General features: G+C 37.9%; 1 protein-coding gene across 4 annotated transcripts in view; it reads left to right on the forward strand.

Moving 5' to 3' along the window:
• Window positions 1-4,204: 4,204 nt before the first annotated feature.
• ROCK (Rho kinase) overlaps window positions 4,205-18,738 on the forward strand; it is an 80,822-nt gene continuing 66,288 nt past the window's right edge. For 3 of the 4 annotated variants that reach the window (XM_030982646.1, XM_030982648.1, XM_030982647.1), the window contains exons 1-2: window positions 4,205-4,328; window positions 5,439-5,759. In XM_030982646.1, the coding sequence (XP_030838506.1) occupies window positions 5,658-5,759 (102 nt within the window). In that variant the 5' untranslated portion in view covers window positions 4,205-4,328; window positions 5,439-5,657. 4 annotated transcript variants of the gene reach the window in all.

Below are 18,738 nucleotides of genomic sequence, written 5' to 3' on the forward strand. Positions count from 1 at the left end.
TGAAAAACAAGATGAAGAACAAGAAGAAGAAGAACAACAACAACAACAACAAGAAACAAGAACAAAAAGAAGAAGGAGACGAAAAGTAGATGATGATGATGAAGAAGAAGCTATAAGAAGAGGACTCGGAGAAGAAAAAGAAAATGAAGAAGAAGAAGAAGGAGAAGAAGAAGAAGAAGAAGAAGAAGAAGAAGAAGAAGAAGAAGAAGAAGAAGGAGAAGGAAAAGGGGAAGAAACAGTCTGTCAGTAAAAGAAAGGATCTAACTGCAGCAGATTTATTTATAGCCCCCCTCGGGTCCAATAATTAGTTCTTACCTAGAGCTAAAGCTAGGGCAGGTCTTTGTAAATCTTTAAACGCAACCATTCTCCCGACACCACCAAGGGAGTGCCCGCTGGCCCTTAGCAAGTCAGAATATAATACCATGGGCGCCAGTATAACTGCAGTAAACATGTCTGACAATTGCATGAAGAGGGCACGGTGCTGGAAAGTCTAAGAGTTCCGATTTATACATGGGTATTTTTTTTCTTTTTATCGGAATTTTCCCATCATTTACTATTATAAAAATTATCTTGTTTTAATAAATTATTATTATCAATTTCAAATTCAATTCAGCCTCTTTCATATGATACCAAATATGATATGATATTGTTAGGCATTAATGAATTTGAAAGGTTTTATGTGAGTGATGTCAAAACAAGTTTGCGCATTTATTTATAGAAGTAACGCACAATGCATAATTACGTGTAAATACAAAGTAAAGAGATAAAGACACAGAGTAATATAAGTAATGTTTTTTTGTTATTCTTTACTCATCTTTCAACATTTATACAACATTGAATCCGAATTGAGTTCATTTTTAGCCCAAGTGGACAGGACAATGGTATTGAAAGAGAAAATTGAAATGAAAGCAGAGTGAGTTTCAATGAATGGATTGTGTTGCTGAACATATCCCTCTCTCATGCCCAAATATATTTTGTAATCTTTCATCACAAAACATGGCATTATGAGACAGGAAAATATTCCCATTTTCGATGTATTACAAATACAATTTCAGTTTCAGAGTTAGTTTCTTTTATTTCACATGAAACAAACGATACAATAACAACACATAGTATATTGACACAAATTGATATTCATGAACAATAACAAATTCTACACAGCATAAGTTTGTATCTGTTGCATTTTCACTAGATAATTTTGAAATTACTTGTGAAAAAAGGAACTTAATAAAAAGGATGAATCTATTGATATTTATTTAACGAGATAGCCTATAGAAAGAGAAAGTTGGATTTCCTTTTTTTTAAAGAAATACATTGCATATAAATCAGATTCTCCATGTAGATAGTGGAAAGTGAATACAACAATATGATTCGGGTTTCGGTTTAGATATAGGTAGATAGATAGTCTAATTATTTTCTCTCATCATAAAAAACTTATAGATAAAATAACATACAGTATCGCATACATATAAACACAAAATAACATATATTACCAAGATAATCATACAATATAATGTACATCATAAAGGTAATCTGGACAAAATATAGAGAAAAGTGAGTATTTATGAGAATGAGGAGACAGCTCAAAAGGAAGTGCCTTATTAGTGCTGCCACCTATATACACAAAAACTGAAACTGAAACTGCAAATTTGAAATTCGGATAAGATGAGAGTATAACTGGACAAGATTGAAAACTTACAGCATAAGAATAAACAAGTTTAGAAAAGATTCTCACATAATTCTTTGAAAATGAGCGTCGATTCATATGTTGCTCAATTTTCTCAGAATTTCTAATTTAGGGATTTGTACACTCTCAGCCATGTCAAATTTGTAAGGGCTCGGTCAGAATGTGGAAAGAGCAGATGCAATCATACGAGATTGCTCACTTTTGTTATGTTAGTCTATACTGATGTCAGCCACATACACGTGCGGAATATTGGATGATTCCAACTGTACAGAATAATCATCCTTGATGAATAGGTAATGAAAGTATTATATAGATAGTGGCTTGACCACCATGAAGGGACGACGATGTTGGACACGATCGCAAAGCCTTGTACAATCAACTTAAAGCGTTTTCAATAGCGTTGTGCCTCACTCATAGAAAAACATGATTTTTATTTATACTATATATTATAGGCAATATTACCAAAGGGTACTCAAAATACCACGAAGTTAATGTTTTAATGTCTTTGCGATGGAGTTTATGAGGAAGATAGATATGAAAGATTTGCACCCTGTTACTAAATTCAACCCGATAACAGTAAACTGATTATTTTTATAATCATGTTTATTTTTCAACCTAAATATTTGACACAATATAGCGGGGATCACAAAAAAGGGATTTTTAGCGGGTATTTTTCGGAGGGTCGAGATTTTTTTAAAAAACTATCGAAGTCAAGTAGCCCCCCCCCCCCTTTGCAGAATGGGTCACAAAAGCCCCCAAAACCTTTCCATACTTTAAATTTTTTTCCCCTACAAGGTAAATCAATTTACCTATAACGTGACTATACCACGATGTAAAAGACGTTCGAGAAATCGACTCCAGGACGGTTTCAATATGTCCCATAGAAATTATGTTAGGATAACGTAATACTAACATAATACGAACATTGTAATGTTCGTACATTTCAATAAGTGACGCCGGAGAAAGCTGCTAAAATTGCCTTTGGGTAAACCTTCGACCTTTTTTTTTCATGACTGTTCCTCGGAGATCTGTTCACACCAACAACTCAGCAGCTTTTGAACCAACTACCATAGCGCCATCTCTTGACGAGTAAGTACTAAGTAAAGATATTTAGTGTGATATAAAAATTAAAAGTAAATAAGATAAAGAGAAGATGTAGTGGGAGAGAGAGAGAGAGAGAGAGAGAGAGAGAGAGAGAGAGAGAGAGAGAGAGAGAGAGAGAGAGAGAGAGAGAGTACAAGGGGAAAGAGAGACATTAGTGCAGGAGGAAAAACAAGTGGGGGGAGGAGTTCATATCCCTGGTCGTATGATGTTTACACCAAGTACATCTCCCTTCCCATCAAAGCTTTTGGGAGTCGACAACTTCAATAAACGACCCCTCCCCATCCGTAATTCATAATTTGAAAGGTCAACCGTAATAAAACATCATTTTAAGAATTGCCCTGATCTGGTAGCTAGAAGTGCTTTCAGAAGGAAGGCAAAGAAGCGCACATTGGAAAGAAAACAAGAAACAGTGAGGACTAATATATAAGATAGGAAAAAAAAAGGAAAAATGAAACAAAGGAAGTTCAGGGGGGGGGGGGGGGGTAAGAGCATTTTTTAAAATTATTATTATTATTATTATTATTATTATTTTTTTTTTGGGGGGGGGGGGGGTGGGTCCTAAAAATTTCGCAACGACTCAAAGGGGGGGGGGGGGGGTAAGGTCAGTTTTGGGGGGTCACCCTTTTGCTCCAAAAAGGAAAAAACTCTTCCTTTGTTTTTTTATTAAAAAAAAAACTGAGGGGGGTTCACCCCCCCCCCCCCCCGCTGCGTACGTGCCTGTAATACATTATAGTATATTGTAAATGATTTGCTTTTTTGAAACTCTTTAGCCAACATGTTGAATTTTTTGGGGGTAAAAAATAACTGTTTGTGTTTATTTTTGGCAGAGAAAGTATCGCATGTCATGGAACCTAATCCCCTTATTCGAAATGTTCTTCTCTTTATTTTTTTTATTTTTTTATTTTTTATTATTTTTTTGGGGGGGGGGGGGGGGGAGATAGGTTACATGTATGGTAATTGTAATTATAAATGATTTGCTTTTTTTTTAAATCTTTGGCCAACATGTTGACATTTTGGGGGGTCAAACATTTAATTTCTTTCACCCACTACCTCTTCCGAGAAACTTTTTGGAGTTTGGTAGTAATAGTAGTAAGATAGGCCTATAAAATGTGATCCTAAATCCTCCGAAACAGGTAAAATAACTTTCAAGCTAGTATATATGGTACAAACGAGATAAACTTCACTTTAAACACCCCCTCCCCCCTTTCCCTGTTCCTTGACCCAATCCCCGATACAGTTCATATTGCAAGCCATATTGCACCTGTCGTGGGAATGTGACACCAATATACCACGTAAAAACAGGCCCCACCCTCTTTATGTACCTCTCATACGAGATTCAACAAACATCAACGGTACCGTAACATGGCCGCGCGATCATCGTCTCAAGTAGTTTACTCATATACGACACGCGCGAACGCACGTACAAGTGTACCAGCCATTTTCGTACGTTCGGCATGTACACAATGGGGTGAAAACCGTTGGAATTCATGCAATTAATTTGCACTTTCTAAGAGTCGTCATTAATAAGTTTCAGTTTGTAAGTATACTTACTATCTTAAGCTAGCACATCATTTATTTGAAATGTTTCATCTATTTCAGGGGAAGCATATCTTTGGAGAAAATTAGCTCTATCTGCGCATACCGGGCACCGGAATTGTGAGTGTGGCCTACCGATGAGAATGGGATATTGGTAGATTGTCGCCCGGAAGTTCAGCGGTGCAGTGGGAGTTGTGGACAGTAGCTTGAGCTGAGCTGTGTGGAGCTAAAATGTTATCGATAGTCTATGAAGTATGAGGCGACAACTGTGCTGCTCGAACTCGAAGACTCTAACTTTTATGTAGACTCTAACAAAAAATCAGTCAGATTGAAAGCATAATTTAATAAATTAAAAGGAATTGAGGTAAATTTAATTCAAGGCCAAGGTAAGGAAAGGAGAAAACTATAATTTTAGAAAGTATAATGAAACATAGACTATAGATTTATTGAAAGATGAGTTTGAATCAATCTGACCTGACATTTTTTTTTAAAGGGAGTGTAGCATGACAAGACTACATGTCTTTTCCGTGACATGGCCTGACTCGGGACCCAAACGAGTATGCGACTACAGACTACGCGCCTTCAGTATTCATGTGTAGTATTCATGTGCGTGCAAAGTGCGTGAAACCAAAGCATGACGAAAACTTTGGTCTGTTTCGCGAACGCTAGCGCGCGCTGACCGTTAATCAAGTCCGTTCGTTTACGTGCAGTTGTCCAAAAGAAGATGTAGATTGCATTAACCAGTATTTGCCATGCTACACCCCCTTTAACATAGTGATAGTCGTAGAATGTCAAAATGTTATGATTGTCCGAAAAGATTACCTCAATTTTGATTCATAACCATTGGTCATGGGTAGTCTTATGTTTATTCTTGGTAGGCCATTTGATATCTCGCCAAGTGTTTCAAATTTTGAATACTCTTTAAATCAAAATTTCACATCTTTAAATTCTGAACATTAGCTTTTTTGGTACATGATGGAGAAATGAAAACAATTCTCTGAAGACCTACCTACAGTACATATCAGGTGCCTTGGCATATTTAATCTTAATTTTCAAGGTGTTTGTTTTTCCATTTGTCTGACTGCTTTAATGTTACCCTCTTCTATTTCAGATTTCAGGATCGAAAGTGTTACAAACTGCAGGGCCTTTGAGCCGTTGTCTTCCTCCCATCGGCTGCTGCAGGTGGCAACCGTCTTGAGACGCATCAATCAAGGGATTACTACTCTCTCCAGCATCGTACATGCGGTACTGTCTGGCCGGATGGTAACACACAGACTCTATAAAAGAGCAGAATTATAGAAGTGATTTTGTCCTGAGGAAATAAAAGAGAATGTCGTCAGCGCCGCCGAAGATGTCTTTAACCCAGCGCTATCAGACGCTGGAAAACAGGATCAAAGATCCAAAGTGTCTCATCAACTATGAAGCACTTTTGGTAAGTCGTTTGCCTTTATGACTACAATGTACATGATTATAATTTGATAATTCACATCTTTATGTCTTAAAGGCAGGCTTTACTACTTCAGCAAGAAGGGATTAGACCACCCAGCGAGCCAGCGAGGTCACTGTGACAGGTGGCTATCTCATTAACTCAGCTCTCATTTAACATAAGAAAAAGAGGATCATGGGGAACCAACAGGCACCGATTGGGGAAGTTTTCTATATAGAGGGAGCAAGTAGCTACAAGTAGGACAGTGGGGCTTTAAAGAGCAATCCAACCCTTGTACTGTACATGTAACTAAAGATTTCATTTGTATGAAAGCAGAAAAATAAGATACAAGAATGGCGAAAGGTTGAAATAAATCGGACCAATGATAAGAAAGTTATGAATGTTTGAAATATGAGATCACTTATTCTATACGAATCTCAAATTGGCTGTTTGGTCAGTGGATTGTGACGTAGTCCTGGATAAATCTCCCGTTTGTCGTGTACGAAAATATTAATTTCTGTATTTCTCCTAAAGGCCTCCTCCCTTGGAACACTACTCAAAATATGTTATGGATAGCACATTAGTATAGGTCCTCTGAACAGAAAGACCTTCCCGAATCATACATTTCTGAAAAAAAAAGGATTTTAAAAAAGGTCATTTTGTGGGTTGGAACAAATGGAAAAGTTGTCCGCTACTTCATTACAGATACTTTACCGATTCGGCCACAATACAATCTTATTTCGATGATTTCAAATGAGAGACTTGTCACTGCAGAGGATTTGATTTATACGCAATTTACACTCATGTACTGTAGATGAGGAAGTGAGTATGTAATCTTTCTGGGTGAGAGATGAAGGGAGATAGTGCACATACTGTACATGTAAGAGTGCTCTACAAGCATATCATATGAGTACTGGGGTGTGAGATGTGTGTCGGAGAGAGAAAGAAACAAATTAATCCTCAACCGTACAAACCACTTTGTACATACATGTACAAACCCTGGGTCAAAGGTTACATGTACAGGTGTACATGTAGTTCAACACTGTTCACTGAGCTGTAGCAAATATTGTCATGTGTCATGCCCTGACCTACATCAGACACTTGTTTATGCCACTTTTGAAATACGGGTAAATATTACTTTGTGTAAATATGTTTTCCTCTGACCTGTACCCATTCCAAAATTTAAAAATTCAAGATTTCGCCACCTTTTCATTTTATGTGTTATTTGATTTGAGAAAAATAATCTGCCCTGGTTTATTTCATGTCTGTTGTGAAAATATAAGCTGCAGCATTACTGTGTACCTTTATCTTTGGCCTTGGAATCTTGGATAACGTACATGTAGCAATAATATGGCTGATGCCCTGTGGCAATTGACTATGGATTCCTTTGAATCAGACATAAACAGCGATACTTTGGGTCGGTTTCCATCAATAAAAGGTCCCCTGAAATGAAAGAATGAGTTCTATTCAGAGGCTGTGCTCGTGCTTTCACTGTACCATGTATACTACATGTACAGTGCATTCGATTGGCATTTGGATTTTAAGAGTGTATTTTTAAGTGGCTTACAGATGTACACTGTACGTGTGGTCCATTCTGAAGACTCCAGTTACTGTAGGCCTGCTCATGTATTTCAGAATTGGAACACATTTCCTGCTCCTTTACACAATGTTCATGCTGATTCACCAAAGTCTCATGAAACAAAATCACAATTATATCACAGGTGAGGTGACACATCACTAGCTTCTTACAATTTGTTCAATTTTCTGGTCATGGAATGGCCATCCTTAACAATTTCCAAGATTTTCTAGTTTTACAGTACTGGCAATAGATTTTAACTCTGAGGAGTGAGGAGGTGCAAAATATTGCAAAAAATACTCTGCCGTTTGAGGTTTTACTAGTCTGCAGGCACATACTCTAATTTGACACTTTACCACAATACCTACAGCCTTGAGCAGAGCCTACAGGTAGCTCTGTCAGTCTGGTAAGATGGCATTTTGAAAAGGGTGGGGGTAAATGCGAAGTACACATGTGCATACGTGAGGTGATATTTGAACGCGCACGTGCACGTAAACACAAGTACGTACGTTTAGTTTTAGTTTATAGGCATTTTTCATTCACAACTTGCTAGGCCGTCGTCTCTTTCCAAAATTATTAATTTATTGAATTTTCTCTAAAAAAAAAAGTTATAGGATCTAAAAAGAAAAAAAGAGGAAGGAAAGAGGATGGAAAGAGAAAGAATCCTAAAAATAGTCATTTATGACATGAAATTGTACATATGTATAAATAATTCATAAAATAGTGTGTGGCAAAAATAGTCAACTGTGACTGATTGCCAAACAAAAACAAATCAAGAAGAAGAAGAAGAAGTCTGTAGCAGCTTTAAGTACAGAGCCTATGCAGCGTACTCTAGACTAGTCTCACAGTGCAGACACTGTTCTGCACGCAGTGACTGGCAATGGTACAGGTGTACAAATATGTATGTGCCTGCAAACCCGTTACAGCTTATTTGTTCTCTTGTCATATCGGAGTGGCTTAGCCCCACAGAGTGAAGTGTGATATGTGTGACAGGGCAGAGTCTGACATCAAATCATACAAATATGCCTTGTTTCTAGGTGTATTGGAAACAGGGGCGCAGTCTACAAATTCAGACACTTGTACAATGTAGGCTAATGTTTCGCAACAGTCGCTTTTCGTAAAACCAATAACCTACATGTACATATTTGTATGTACATTAAATGTTCCTGAACTTGTTGAGTGGTAAAGAATAGCTTAAGTTTTATGTCGTTAAAGAATTGGATTACATCTGATGCAACGCTGAATTTTAGGGATTTCTGGCTTTTGGCTTTTTGCACAAACTTTTGCCATGAAAATCATTTGCAATTTGTACCATTCGCGAAACTCTCTGGTAGTACAGTTATACAGACTTGTACATCTACATGTACATGTTGTATGCCACAAACTGGTACTGCATGGTACAGTTAAACCAAGAAACAGCTACAAGACAATGATATACATGTAGACTTCACATTTCATCACTGTAGTCTCATCTTTTATTCTTAAAACACATACATGTATATTGGTCACAGATACTGGTACATGTAAAGTTTAGAATGGCTTCTCAAGGTCTGCTGTTGAAGACTATCATCATGGTATGCAGGCACTATAGTAGGGCTCTGTACCAGAAGACATGTCACCGTTATTGACCTCGGAGGTAGAGGTCACGCTAAGGAAGAAGGTCTTGTGGTACTGTACTTGTAGCCCCCTTTGCTGCTTGTTAAGTTGCCACTTCAATTCACGTACTTCATAATTCAGGACTTTGATCTTAACAGTATTGATTATCAGGAAATCATAACAATACACCAAAGTGACAGATATAATTCCAGATCCATTATTTCTTATCTGCATTACTTCAGATTTAAGACTTCAATAGTTAAGTTATTCAGCATTTACACACTGTACTGTACAGTTAATAACTATTAAATTATTCATACAAACTGTACCCTTCCAAGTTATGATATTTTTCAAGTATGACAAAAATTGATTTGTCTCAATTTAATTTTTCTTGAAAATGTGACATACTGTATTAAGCTTACATCTTCAAGTATTCAAAAAGGCCCCTATTCTACCGGTCCATCTTTTATTCCTGAGCTAAGAGAAACACATAAAACATCAGATTTACAAGGGGTATATGTATGAATTATTTAGTTTTTAACTGTACATGTAGGGCCTACATTGTACATGTATACATGTACATGTACATGTACATCTGTAGTGTAGGCTAATAGTAATAGAGCATACTGTCACAGCTGTATACTTTTTCCTACAAGCAACATGCTTGGGAACCGAAATGGTGTTCATGCAAAGGATATTATCCAGTGTACATGTAATTCTAAACAAACCAGTAGAAGGACATGAAATATCACCTACTACCTGCAGAAAAGAAATATTAGAGAGAGAGAGGGAGAGAGAGAGAGAGAGAGAGAGAGAGGGAGGGAGAGGGAGAGAGAGGGAGAGGGAGAGGGAGAGCGGGATAGAGTCTGTCATGCGACAAATATGCAGCCTGAACAGGACTTACAGACTTGGCATTGTTTGTGTGCAGTACGTGCAGCCAGTCTCGGGGAATAATTGTCATACCAATTTGATTCTTACGCAAAATGCATTAAATGGAGAATGATATGTTCTTTCTTCATCATCATCGCTAATGAGCTAAAGTAAACAAACAATACGAGGAATATTTATGAGGATCCTTTGTAGTCATTCATATTTCAAAATCACAATTTAGGCACCGGCTACATTTACTGTCATATCACATTGCAAGTTGTCCAAATTGTGGGGAAGAATACAAAGTACAATACATAGCAATATTTCTACTCTAAAATTTAGGCTGAAATGTAATTTATGACCTGTAAATGCAGTTTAGTAGAACAAAGTGGTTACCCACATGTGATTTCAACACATTACATGGTCACTATCGTATCACATTGAGTTGTCTGTTTACAAAGGGTTGTGTGGGTGTGTAGTATTAATTTTTAGGCCTACACACATGTACATGCAGGCCTGCATTCTATATATTTGTTCCAGGAATCCAGGTACATATATTTTATACTTTGTTTGGAAATGAAGACTTTGTAGATTTTTAATTAGTTCTGAGGCCCAGTAATATTAGAAGCCGTTTTTTGTTAACCTGTGCAGACTGAAGTTTACAGAAACAGGAAATACCATGTACTGTATAAAGTACACGTACCACACTCATAGTCAACAGAATCTGAATCATTTCTCATAGCCTTTCATGCATACCCTATACACTATTGCACCCGGACGGTGGTCTTCTCGAGCTACCTAACCTGTACATGTGTATATAATGTTTTTGGTCTTTTCTTCAAGGTCATGTGCAGTGAGGTGTTGAGTAAATATGAATTCACTATGGATAATTGTCACATTTTTAACCAAGTAGCAAGTGAGATTTGATTTTGCACGCCATGTTTTATTAGAATAGGCAGGGCATCACCCTAACAAAAATATTGTGGTGGTTTAAATTTGCAGTGTCTGCATTGTGATCCCTTACTTCAAATTCTGGAATTCTGGAGGTCCAGAGTTTGAAGAATTGTAGGACCTATTTCTCCCAGGCACCTGTTACTGTTATGGTGGAGAACTGGTAACAAGACATACAGTGTACAGTGTACAGACAGTAGTTTGTACTTATTTCTGTATAGCTTACATGTACTGTATGTGTATTGTTTTTCTTGGCAATGCTTATCATCTTCATCAGTAAACACTAAACCAATACCATCTCCCAACTCCTATTACCTCATCAGCAGAGATTATTCACAGAGGCCTTTCTGTCTCACTTCATTATCCTTCCAACGACCCGCAGAATGTTAAGCACGCATCCACACAGGCTTCAACCGCATTAATCACTTCTGATGACTTAAGCTTGGACACAGACTCTATTACACTTCTTGAGGATGATCTAATAAAGGGCACTGATATGTTTAGGTCGTTAGTTGCTAATTGCTGCCATTTAGAAAAGGGGAAGGGCCTTTGCAAGTGAATGTAAGAGATTTGTTGATGGATGCAGGAAAGTTGATGAGAATAATGTCTTCATCTTTACTACAAGTACATGTACATGTACATGTAGTTGTATCACCGACTATTTTCAGTTGAGTGAGGCGCGATGGCTCAGCGGTAGAGCAGTGGTCTCAAAACTGGGAGGTCTTGAGTTTAAGGCTTATTGGATGCTCTAGTACCCTTTGGTAAGGCATTAATCCTCATTACCAAGTCCCTCAGAGAAAACTTAAAGCCGTCGGTCCCCTGGTTGCTTACTAAAAATATAAGCATACACATGCTTTCTTAGGAGTCAGGTAAAACAAATAAACCCCCAAAATACTGGAATTATATCATCTCTCTAATAGTTGCATCACCAACTATTTTGAAAAACTTCAGTGTTTCTCTCGCTACTCTTCACCTCAATCCTCCCACCTTATCTCTTCCTATCCCTCCATCTCTCAACCTCTTCCTCTTCCATCGCCCTCTTCTTCCTCATCCCTTCTTCACGTTCTGTCCATCATGGCCCTTGTCATCGTCCATCCCCAGAGGTGTCACTCAGAGCAGGTGGGTTTAAAAAGCATGAAATCTTCTCAAGCGAGTTGTTCTACTGTCCTACTCGATGACATTCATTTCTTCTTCCCTTGGGTCCCACACTGAGGTGGGTGGGTTGATCGGTTGATCATCTCAATGTTGGCAGATGTGGCACACAAGAAAGTAAGGTTTTTTGAAACTTTCAACATTCAGACTTTATAGAGATGGAAGGATAAGATGGACATAAAATCAAAAGTAGCTATTAAATGCAACATTTATACAAATGTTGTTGTAACCAATAGTAGAGCCATTCTATGAATGTTGTACATTAGGTACTTGTACACACCTGTATATATGTACACACTACACAGGCACTCTCGTAGAAGTGGATGCACCCCTGTATGGAGATTGGTCCATTTTGCAGAACACTTTAGATTCTGGATGATATTGAAAACAACACTTTAGATTCTGGACAATATTGAAAACAATGCTACTTATGGCAGAGGACCATCAGACCTGATAACCATCATTCTGCATTAGTCTTGTTGATTTGTGTTTATCTCATACATGTATGAATTACATGTACCGGTACTGTACAATGTTTAGCAATGAAGATTTGCTTGAAGACCTACTGGTAGTTGGACTGCACACCCCATAACAAATACATTGTGCATACAATTTTGTCCCCAAAAACCTTTGTGAACACGAACATTCTGACTAATTTCTTGTTTTTTATTTTTTATTTGGATTCCCAATACCTGGGAATTAATGATTAAAGTCAACAAAGGTCCCAGATAACTCATCATCAAGTTGTAAGGCTTCTTAATTTGTATGCCTCAACTTGGGCTCAAGTATGAGGAAATACATGTAGGCCTAAATACATGTACATGTTTGTGATCTATAGCCTCTACAGGTAGACGTGTACATGTATGGGCCTAACTCTGTACACAGTGTACAGGTGTGAGCCTACATGTACTGCATGTACCTCCCATTCAGACTTAATGTACATGCACTTTTCTTGTTCTTTATTTGCTTAAACAAAAGCCCATATAATAAAAGTCAAAGTTAAAAAATGAAAGTTAATAAAAAAAAACATTCATAAAAACAAACAGAGCCAAGATATTGCAGAGATGCAATACATTCAGGAAGAGAAGCAAAAATAACAAAGATAGTCTTGCAAGTATTAAAATAAAATGATGCAATATTGTTTGACGATCAGCCCCCACCCCCCCCCCCCCCCTCCGCCTCCCCCCATCAGGAGGGAAGCATCACCGTCCATACCACTTACAAATATTTATTGTACATACATGTACCTGTACACCTGTACACCTGTACATTTATGTATTCCGTTAGCTTCACGCAATGTTTTTCTATGATGGAGAATACTTTTTTCTCGTCTGAATGTCATACTTGTATGTAAAAATTAAGAAACATATTTATCAAAACATAATTATTTTGGAGCATTGTTTCGACCAAAACTTAATACAAGAATCAGAGTCCCTTGCCCTTGTGAAGATTGATCAAATAAAAACTGTATAACAGGGTGGGACTTCAGTTGGATGCAGGCTGACATGATGGCCAGCTGTAATGTTGTACCCTCTTGCAATGCCCATGATGTTAGTCGACACCAGACAAACGTGTTTGGTGTCGGCTGACCCCTGCAAAACTAGTTTCTCCATGCATGTACCTACATGTACCTGTACATGTACATATTGTATGATGTTTCATGCAACTTTTTAAATTCTATGTTTACATGTACACCCCCTTTGTTGTATGGTGATCCTTTACAACATTTCTATTAGGCTAGATACAAATTATATCTACATGTACTGTACATTGTACGTGTACATTTCCTCTTGTACACCTGTATGAACATCCAACTGTACAGGTCAAGTGGTTTAGGGAATTGGGATATGAAGGTAATTGTAGTGTAAAGAATGTGATTATTGCATAATTGACGAGCGCTAAATGACCTCCTGCAAACGAGGCCAGTTGATGCCAAGTTGTTGTTTATCAGTGATAGCAAGGGCTTTATACATGTACACACGTAGCACAGCATTATGAGGGTAGGGACTGAGCTGTGTGTGGAGGTGACAACATTTTTGTGTTGCTTTGATCTACATGTATGTACATACAAAATAAAGGTAGTTGTTTCTAGTCAATTATTATTATTATTATTATTATACCGACCGATATTGGGAAAGATTGGGAATCTGTAGGAACCAATTCATTATTATTGTTATCATCTATAATAATAATACGCTAAGGCTCCGCGGGGGGCGCGACGTCTCCGCGAGCCTTTGTATTCTATTGTTTTTTAATGAGATCGCCGACCCAAGTTGGTAGAGCTATCTCCTCCTGAACCCTCCCCTCGGGGTACCCGTGCCCGGTGCCATCGTCCGCGGGAGAGTCTACTCTGTGGAATTGGCTATACTCCGCCCGAGGTCCTCCTCCGTGTCGACGTCCAGGGCGAAAACAGACGCGACATGCATAATGCAGGATATGCGTGACGACAGAGATACCTCATGGATATTCAACATGACATCCGTAGACACACGACCGATGACTATCCGTATAAAATTGTATACACAAAAATCGGTCGTAAAAAAAACTCGAACCATATTCCATACCTTACCTGGCTTACCATGTCGCACGCAAGTACGCCAAAACACGTACATTTTCGCAGTTGCGAGATCGAGACGGAGCGTAGGGCTCGAGTTTTTGGCGGTCGATTTTGTTTCGGTAGAAGCTGAATCTAGACCATGAACCACTAAACATCGCGAAACTGCAATCAATTTCCATCACGAATTCACGATTGCTGCAATATTATAAAGTTTCCATAAATAGAGGTATGAAATTAAAGCCTATTTTGTGATGTTCTCGCCATGTTTACGTAATTTTGATAATCATTTCTTCAAAGTAAAGAAAATCAGACAAAATCACCGTAACTGACACACAGTGCATTGCCACGTACTGTGTAGTGTGTGTGAGATGAGCTGAGTTGCAGTTGAAAGTGTGTGAGTTGAATTCGAGTCGAAGAGATTTGACACTTTGAAATTGTTATCTGTTGGTTTGCATCATGATTGCCGCGATTTCAATATAGTTCCGTGAATAGGTTTACGAAACCTGAGCTTAGAATTAGTAAAAGTATTACTAGACTCTAATGTCTACGTTTTTAAAAGACTGTTTGATTTTCCTGTGAAAATTTTACTTTGAAAAATGATTATCGAAATTCATGGTCAGAAATAATCACAATCTAGGGTCTATTATGTTACAGTTCTTGCATCAAATCAATGCATGAAAACTTAGTTATTGAACTAGAAAAATGTTTTTTTTTTTAAATAGGCAATTATGAAGTAGGAAGCCTGAAACCTAATAGCCTACTAAACAAATCTCAACAAAGTGTAGGCCTATCCTTATATGAATTAATGAAAAAGTAGCCCCAGAAAAAAGAGCCCCCGAAAATTTCCCTAAAATTTGAAATGGAGCCCCCGAAATGAAAAACTTAATTTTTTGCCTGCGCACCCCCTCTAGAATCCCGCGGATTTCCGCGGGTCCTGAGTTGAGTGTATATATAATAAAGGCGTGGGGTCCACGGGTTACAAGGGGCCATAAACCCCCAAAAGCTCGGGGGTTACGTTTTTCAAAGTTGGGGGGGGGGGGGGGGGGGGGGGGGGGGGGAGAGAGATCAGATCGCAGCGAGTTGAGTGTATATATAATATAGGCGTGGGGTCCACGGGTTTCAAGGGGCCATAAACCCCCGAAAGCTCGGGGGTTTTAGGCGTATAGGGTCAGATGAGCATATTTTTAATACTTTATTTGTGACACTTGCGGGTCACTAATTGGCGTGGGGTCAATACGTAGAGTTGCGTATAGTGTTGCGTAACAACTACGCTGGCCTACGTTACTATATGCTGAGGGACGGAAAGGGGTACGCAAGATGAACGAAAACAATTCAACCTGTTTAATTTTTTTCGCCAGCCTACGCATAACCTACGCAGGGACTATTTCCCCATTAATACGCAGCCTAATTTCTGCGTAGTCGGTACGCCACACTACGGAACTCTACGCAGTTCCAGTGGCTTAAAGAATAACTACCGGTACAGTTGGATCGTTTTTTTATTTTTATATAAGGCCAAATTAAAAAAACAACATGTTTAGCTTCCTGTTTTTTTCGAAAAATGGGAAGGAGGAGGCCCTTTTTTTTATTTTTATTTTCTTTCAAAATGGCCGCTCCGTACATTTTTCCTGACATTCAGGCTATTTTTCAAGATGGCGGCCGACAATTTTTTTTTTTCTTTTTAAAATCAGAAATACATTTTAGCAGTGCTTTTCATGTTTTTTTTTCTTTCAAAAAAAAAAAAATAAATAAATAAAAAAAAAAAAAAAATAAAAAATAGGAAGCGGCCCCCTAAAAGGAAGCAGGCGGGGACGCTGTTTTTTTTTTTTCAAAAAAAAAAAAAAAAAAAAAACTTTTCAAAAAATTTCAAAAAAAAAAATAGGAGGCGGCCCCCAAAAAGGAAGCGGGCGGGGACGCTTAACATGTATATTTCTTAATGGCCTGAATGGCAAATAAAGTTCTTGGTGGTTTTAATTTAGACAGTCTCTATTAGTGCTGTAGTCAAACGTTTAACCGTCCGGTATCCGACCGCCCATGGCGGATTCCGTTTTTAATTGGACGGTTTCGTTTTCCCGTTTTTTTTTTTTTTTTTTTTTTTTTTTATAATTTTTTTTTTTTTTTTTTTTTTTTTTTAAAGTTTCGATTTATGCCCCTCCACCTGGCACTATGCCTGGCAATGTCTCCCAGCTCAGTTATTGGTGCGATGACTTACCACTTGGAAACTAGAACAACACTCCAATTTGTCTGTCATCTTGGTTTGAAAGTAATCTTTGTAATAGATCTCAATATATATTCATCCCAGTTTAACACATGGTGTACCACAAGGTTCTATCCTACATGTAGGTCCTCTACTGTTTTTAATTTACTTGAATGATCTTACACATTGTTACTATTATTTGTGACTAGTTCACAAGCACAAATCGGCGCCTTCAGTTAAATCACCTTCCTACTTTTTCACACGGCCCAAAAAAAAAAAAAAAAAAAAAAAAAAAAAAAAAAACGATTTTTTTTTTTTTTTTTTTTTTTTTTTTTTTTTTTTTTTAAATAAATCGTTTAACCGAAAACCGTCCGGTTTTGACAGGCGGTTAAACGGAATTGGAGATATCCGTGATGTTACAGCACTAGTCTCTATATATCTACTTACACCCCCCGCCCCCCTCTAGGATCCCGCGGATTTCCGCGGGTCCTGCTAGTTATAAATAATATAATGATAACCATATTATGGACAAGTGTTTTCAAAGCATTAACGCTAGAATCTATTGATCGCTTCAGGTCAAAATACCGCGCAAAATTGTGTCATTGGGTGATTGCCTATCCTCTTAGGATGTTGATAAGAGGTGTAAAATTGTTCTGCTGCATCTCAGATTTATTTCTCGGTTCTTATATTAATTGCGTTTGGCAGACAGGGACCCCATATCGATCCGCCAAATCCAATTTGGTCAATTTTCTGCTCCTCTGAGCAGAATTTCTCATGCCATGCCACCACATTAATCGCCATTATAGTCGCACAGGGATTTGACTGCTGTTATGGAGAGAGAGAGAGAGAGAGAGAGAAAGACTTTGAGAGAGAGAGAGAGAGAGAGAGAGAGAGAGAGTCTAGAGAGAAGAAGGAGATATGAATACATGACATTTGTTTACAAGTTTTAAGTTAAAGATAAAGTTGAGTTCAGGTCATGCAGTTGCATTGTGAAAGAAACGTTGTGGAATTGATCAGAAATGGTTGATCATCTAGCATACAGTATTGGTGTGTACTGCAAGGTTCTGGAATCATCAAAATGATAAGTAATTTGGCCCAATCTTGGTAAAATTACAAGCACTGTACACAGACAGATGTATATGGGACTACCGGTACGCGATATCTATCCAGTCTGGATAGATAAAATAATTGATCAAATATATCAATTACATGTAGTAGGCGGTTTCCTGGCAAAATTTGTATCATCATGTATATTAGTCAAAACATATTTCACATGATTGGTAAGAGCTTCCATTTCATTTTTTGAGAGGGGGCGTTTCCAAAGCTGGTCTATAACTTTAAGACAACACAGATAAAAACATACAAGTAAAAAGAGATTACATTGCAGGCTTACATTACATACGAAAGTTCATACTCGATCCTCTCCTGTCCCCTCCAATATCTGGGATCATTAATTGAACTAATCATCTCATGTGAAGATCATCCTACTGTCTCCATGCTCATCGCAAGAGGTCCATTCACATGGAAAAGTGAGATTTGATTTTGAATCATGCTCCAAATCTCATCTTTAGGCATGCATTCACACTTTATGGGGCGTTGCAAGAAAGTTGAGGTGCAATCAATTGCAAATATCAGTTGCAAATTGTGCAACTTTCAATCAATCGCAACTTTCTTGCAACACCCCATTAGAATGTCAACAACAACAACAAAATTATCCACCGTCCACTGCCCTTGATCGGCTCACCGGAGAGAACTGGATCATAATAATAATTGTGATCAGAATCTCACCATTTTAATCTTGGATGCTACTACAAAATGCATAAAGTTCATTCTGATATACATGTATGAAACTTTTGTAGATTGTGATGGCAATCTTTTTCGGTGGCATGAACTTTCATGAATTGCCAAAAGTTAGTGAAATATCATTAAAATACTTTGCTTCATGATACTTGCAATTTATGAAAGTTACTATTTTTTTCAAAGTGATGCAGGAGCAAGAGAGAGTTTGAATCCTATTGCACTTCCGCGATGAAACTCATGCACTTTCAATTTCAATAACAGGTTACCAGTACATTTGTTGGAGAAGCTA

The sequence above is a fragment of the Strongylocentrotus purpuratus genome, unplaced genomic scaffold (genome assembly GCF_000002235.5).
Source record: "Strongylocentrotus purpuratus isolate Spur 01 unplaced genomic scaffold, Spur_5.0 spur5_scaffold_13, whole genome shotgun sequence".
Taxonomy (NCBI): domain Eukaryota; kingdom Metazoa; phylum Echinodermata; class Echinoidea; order Camarodonta; family Strongylocentrotidae; genus Strongylocentrotus; species Strongylocentrotus purpuratus.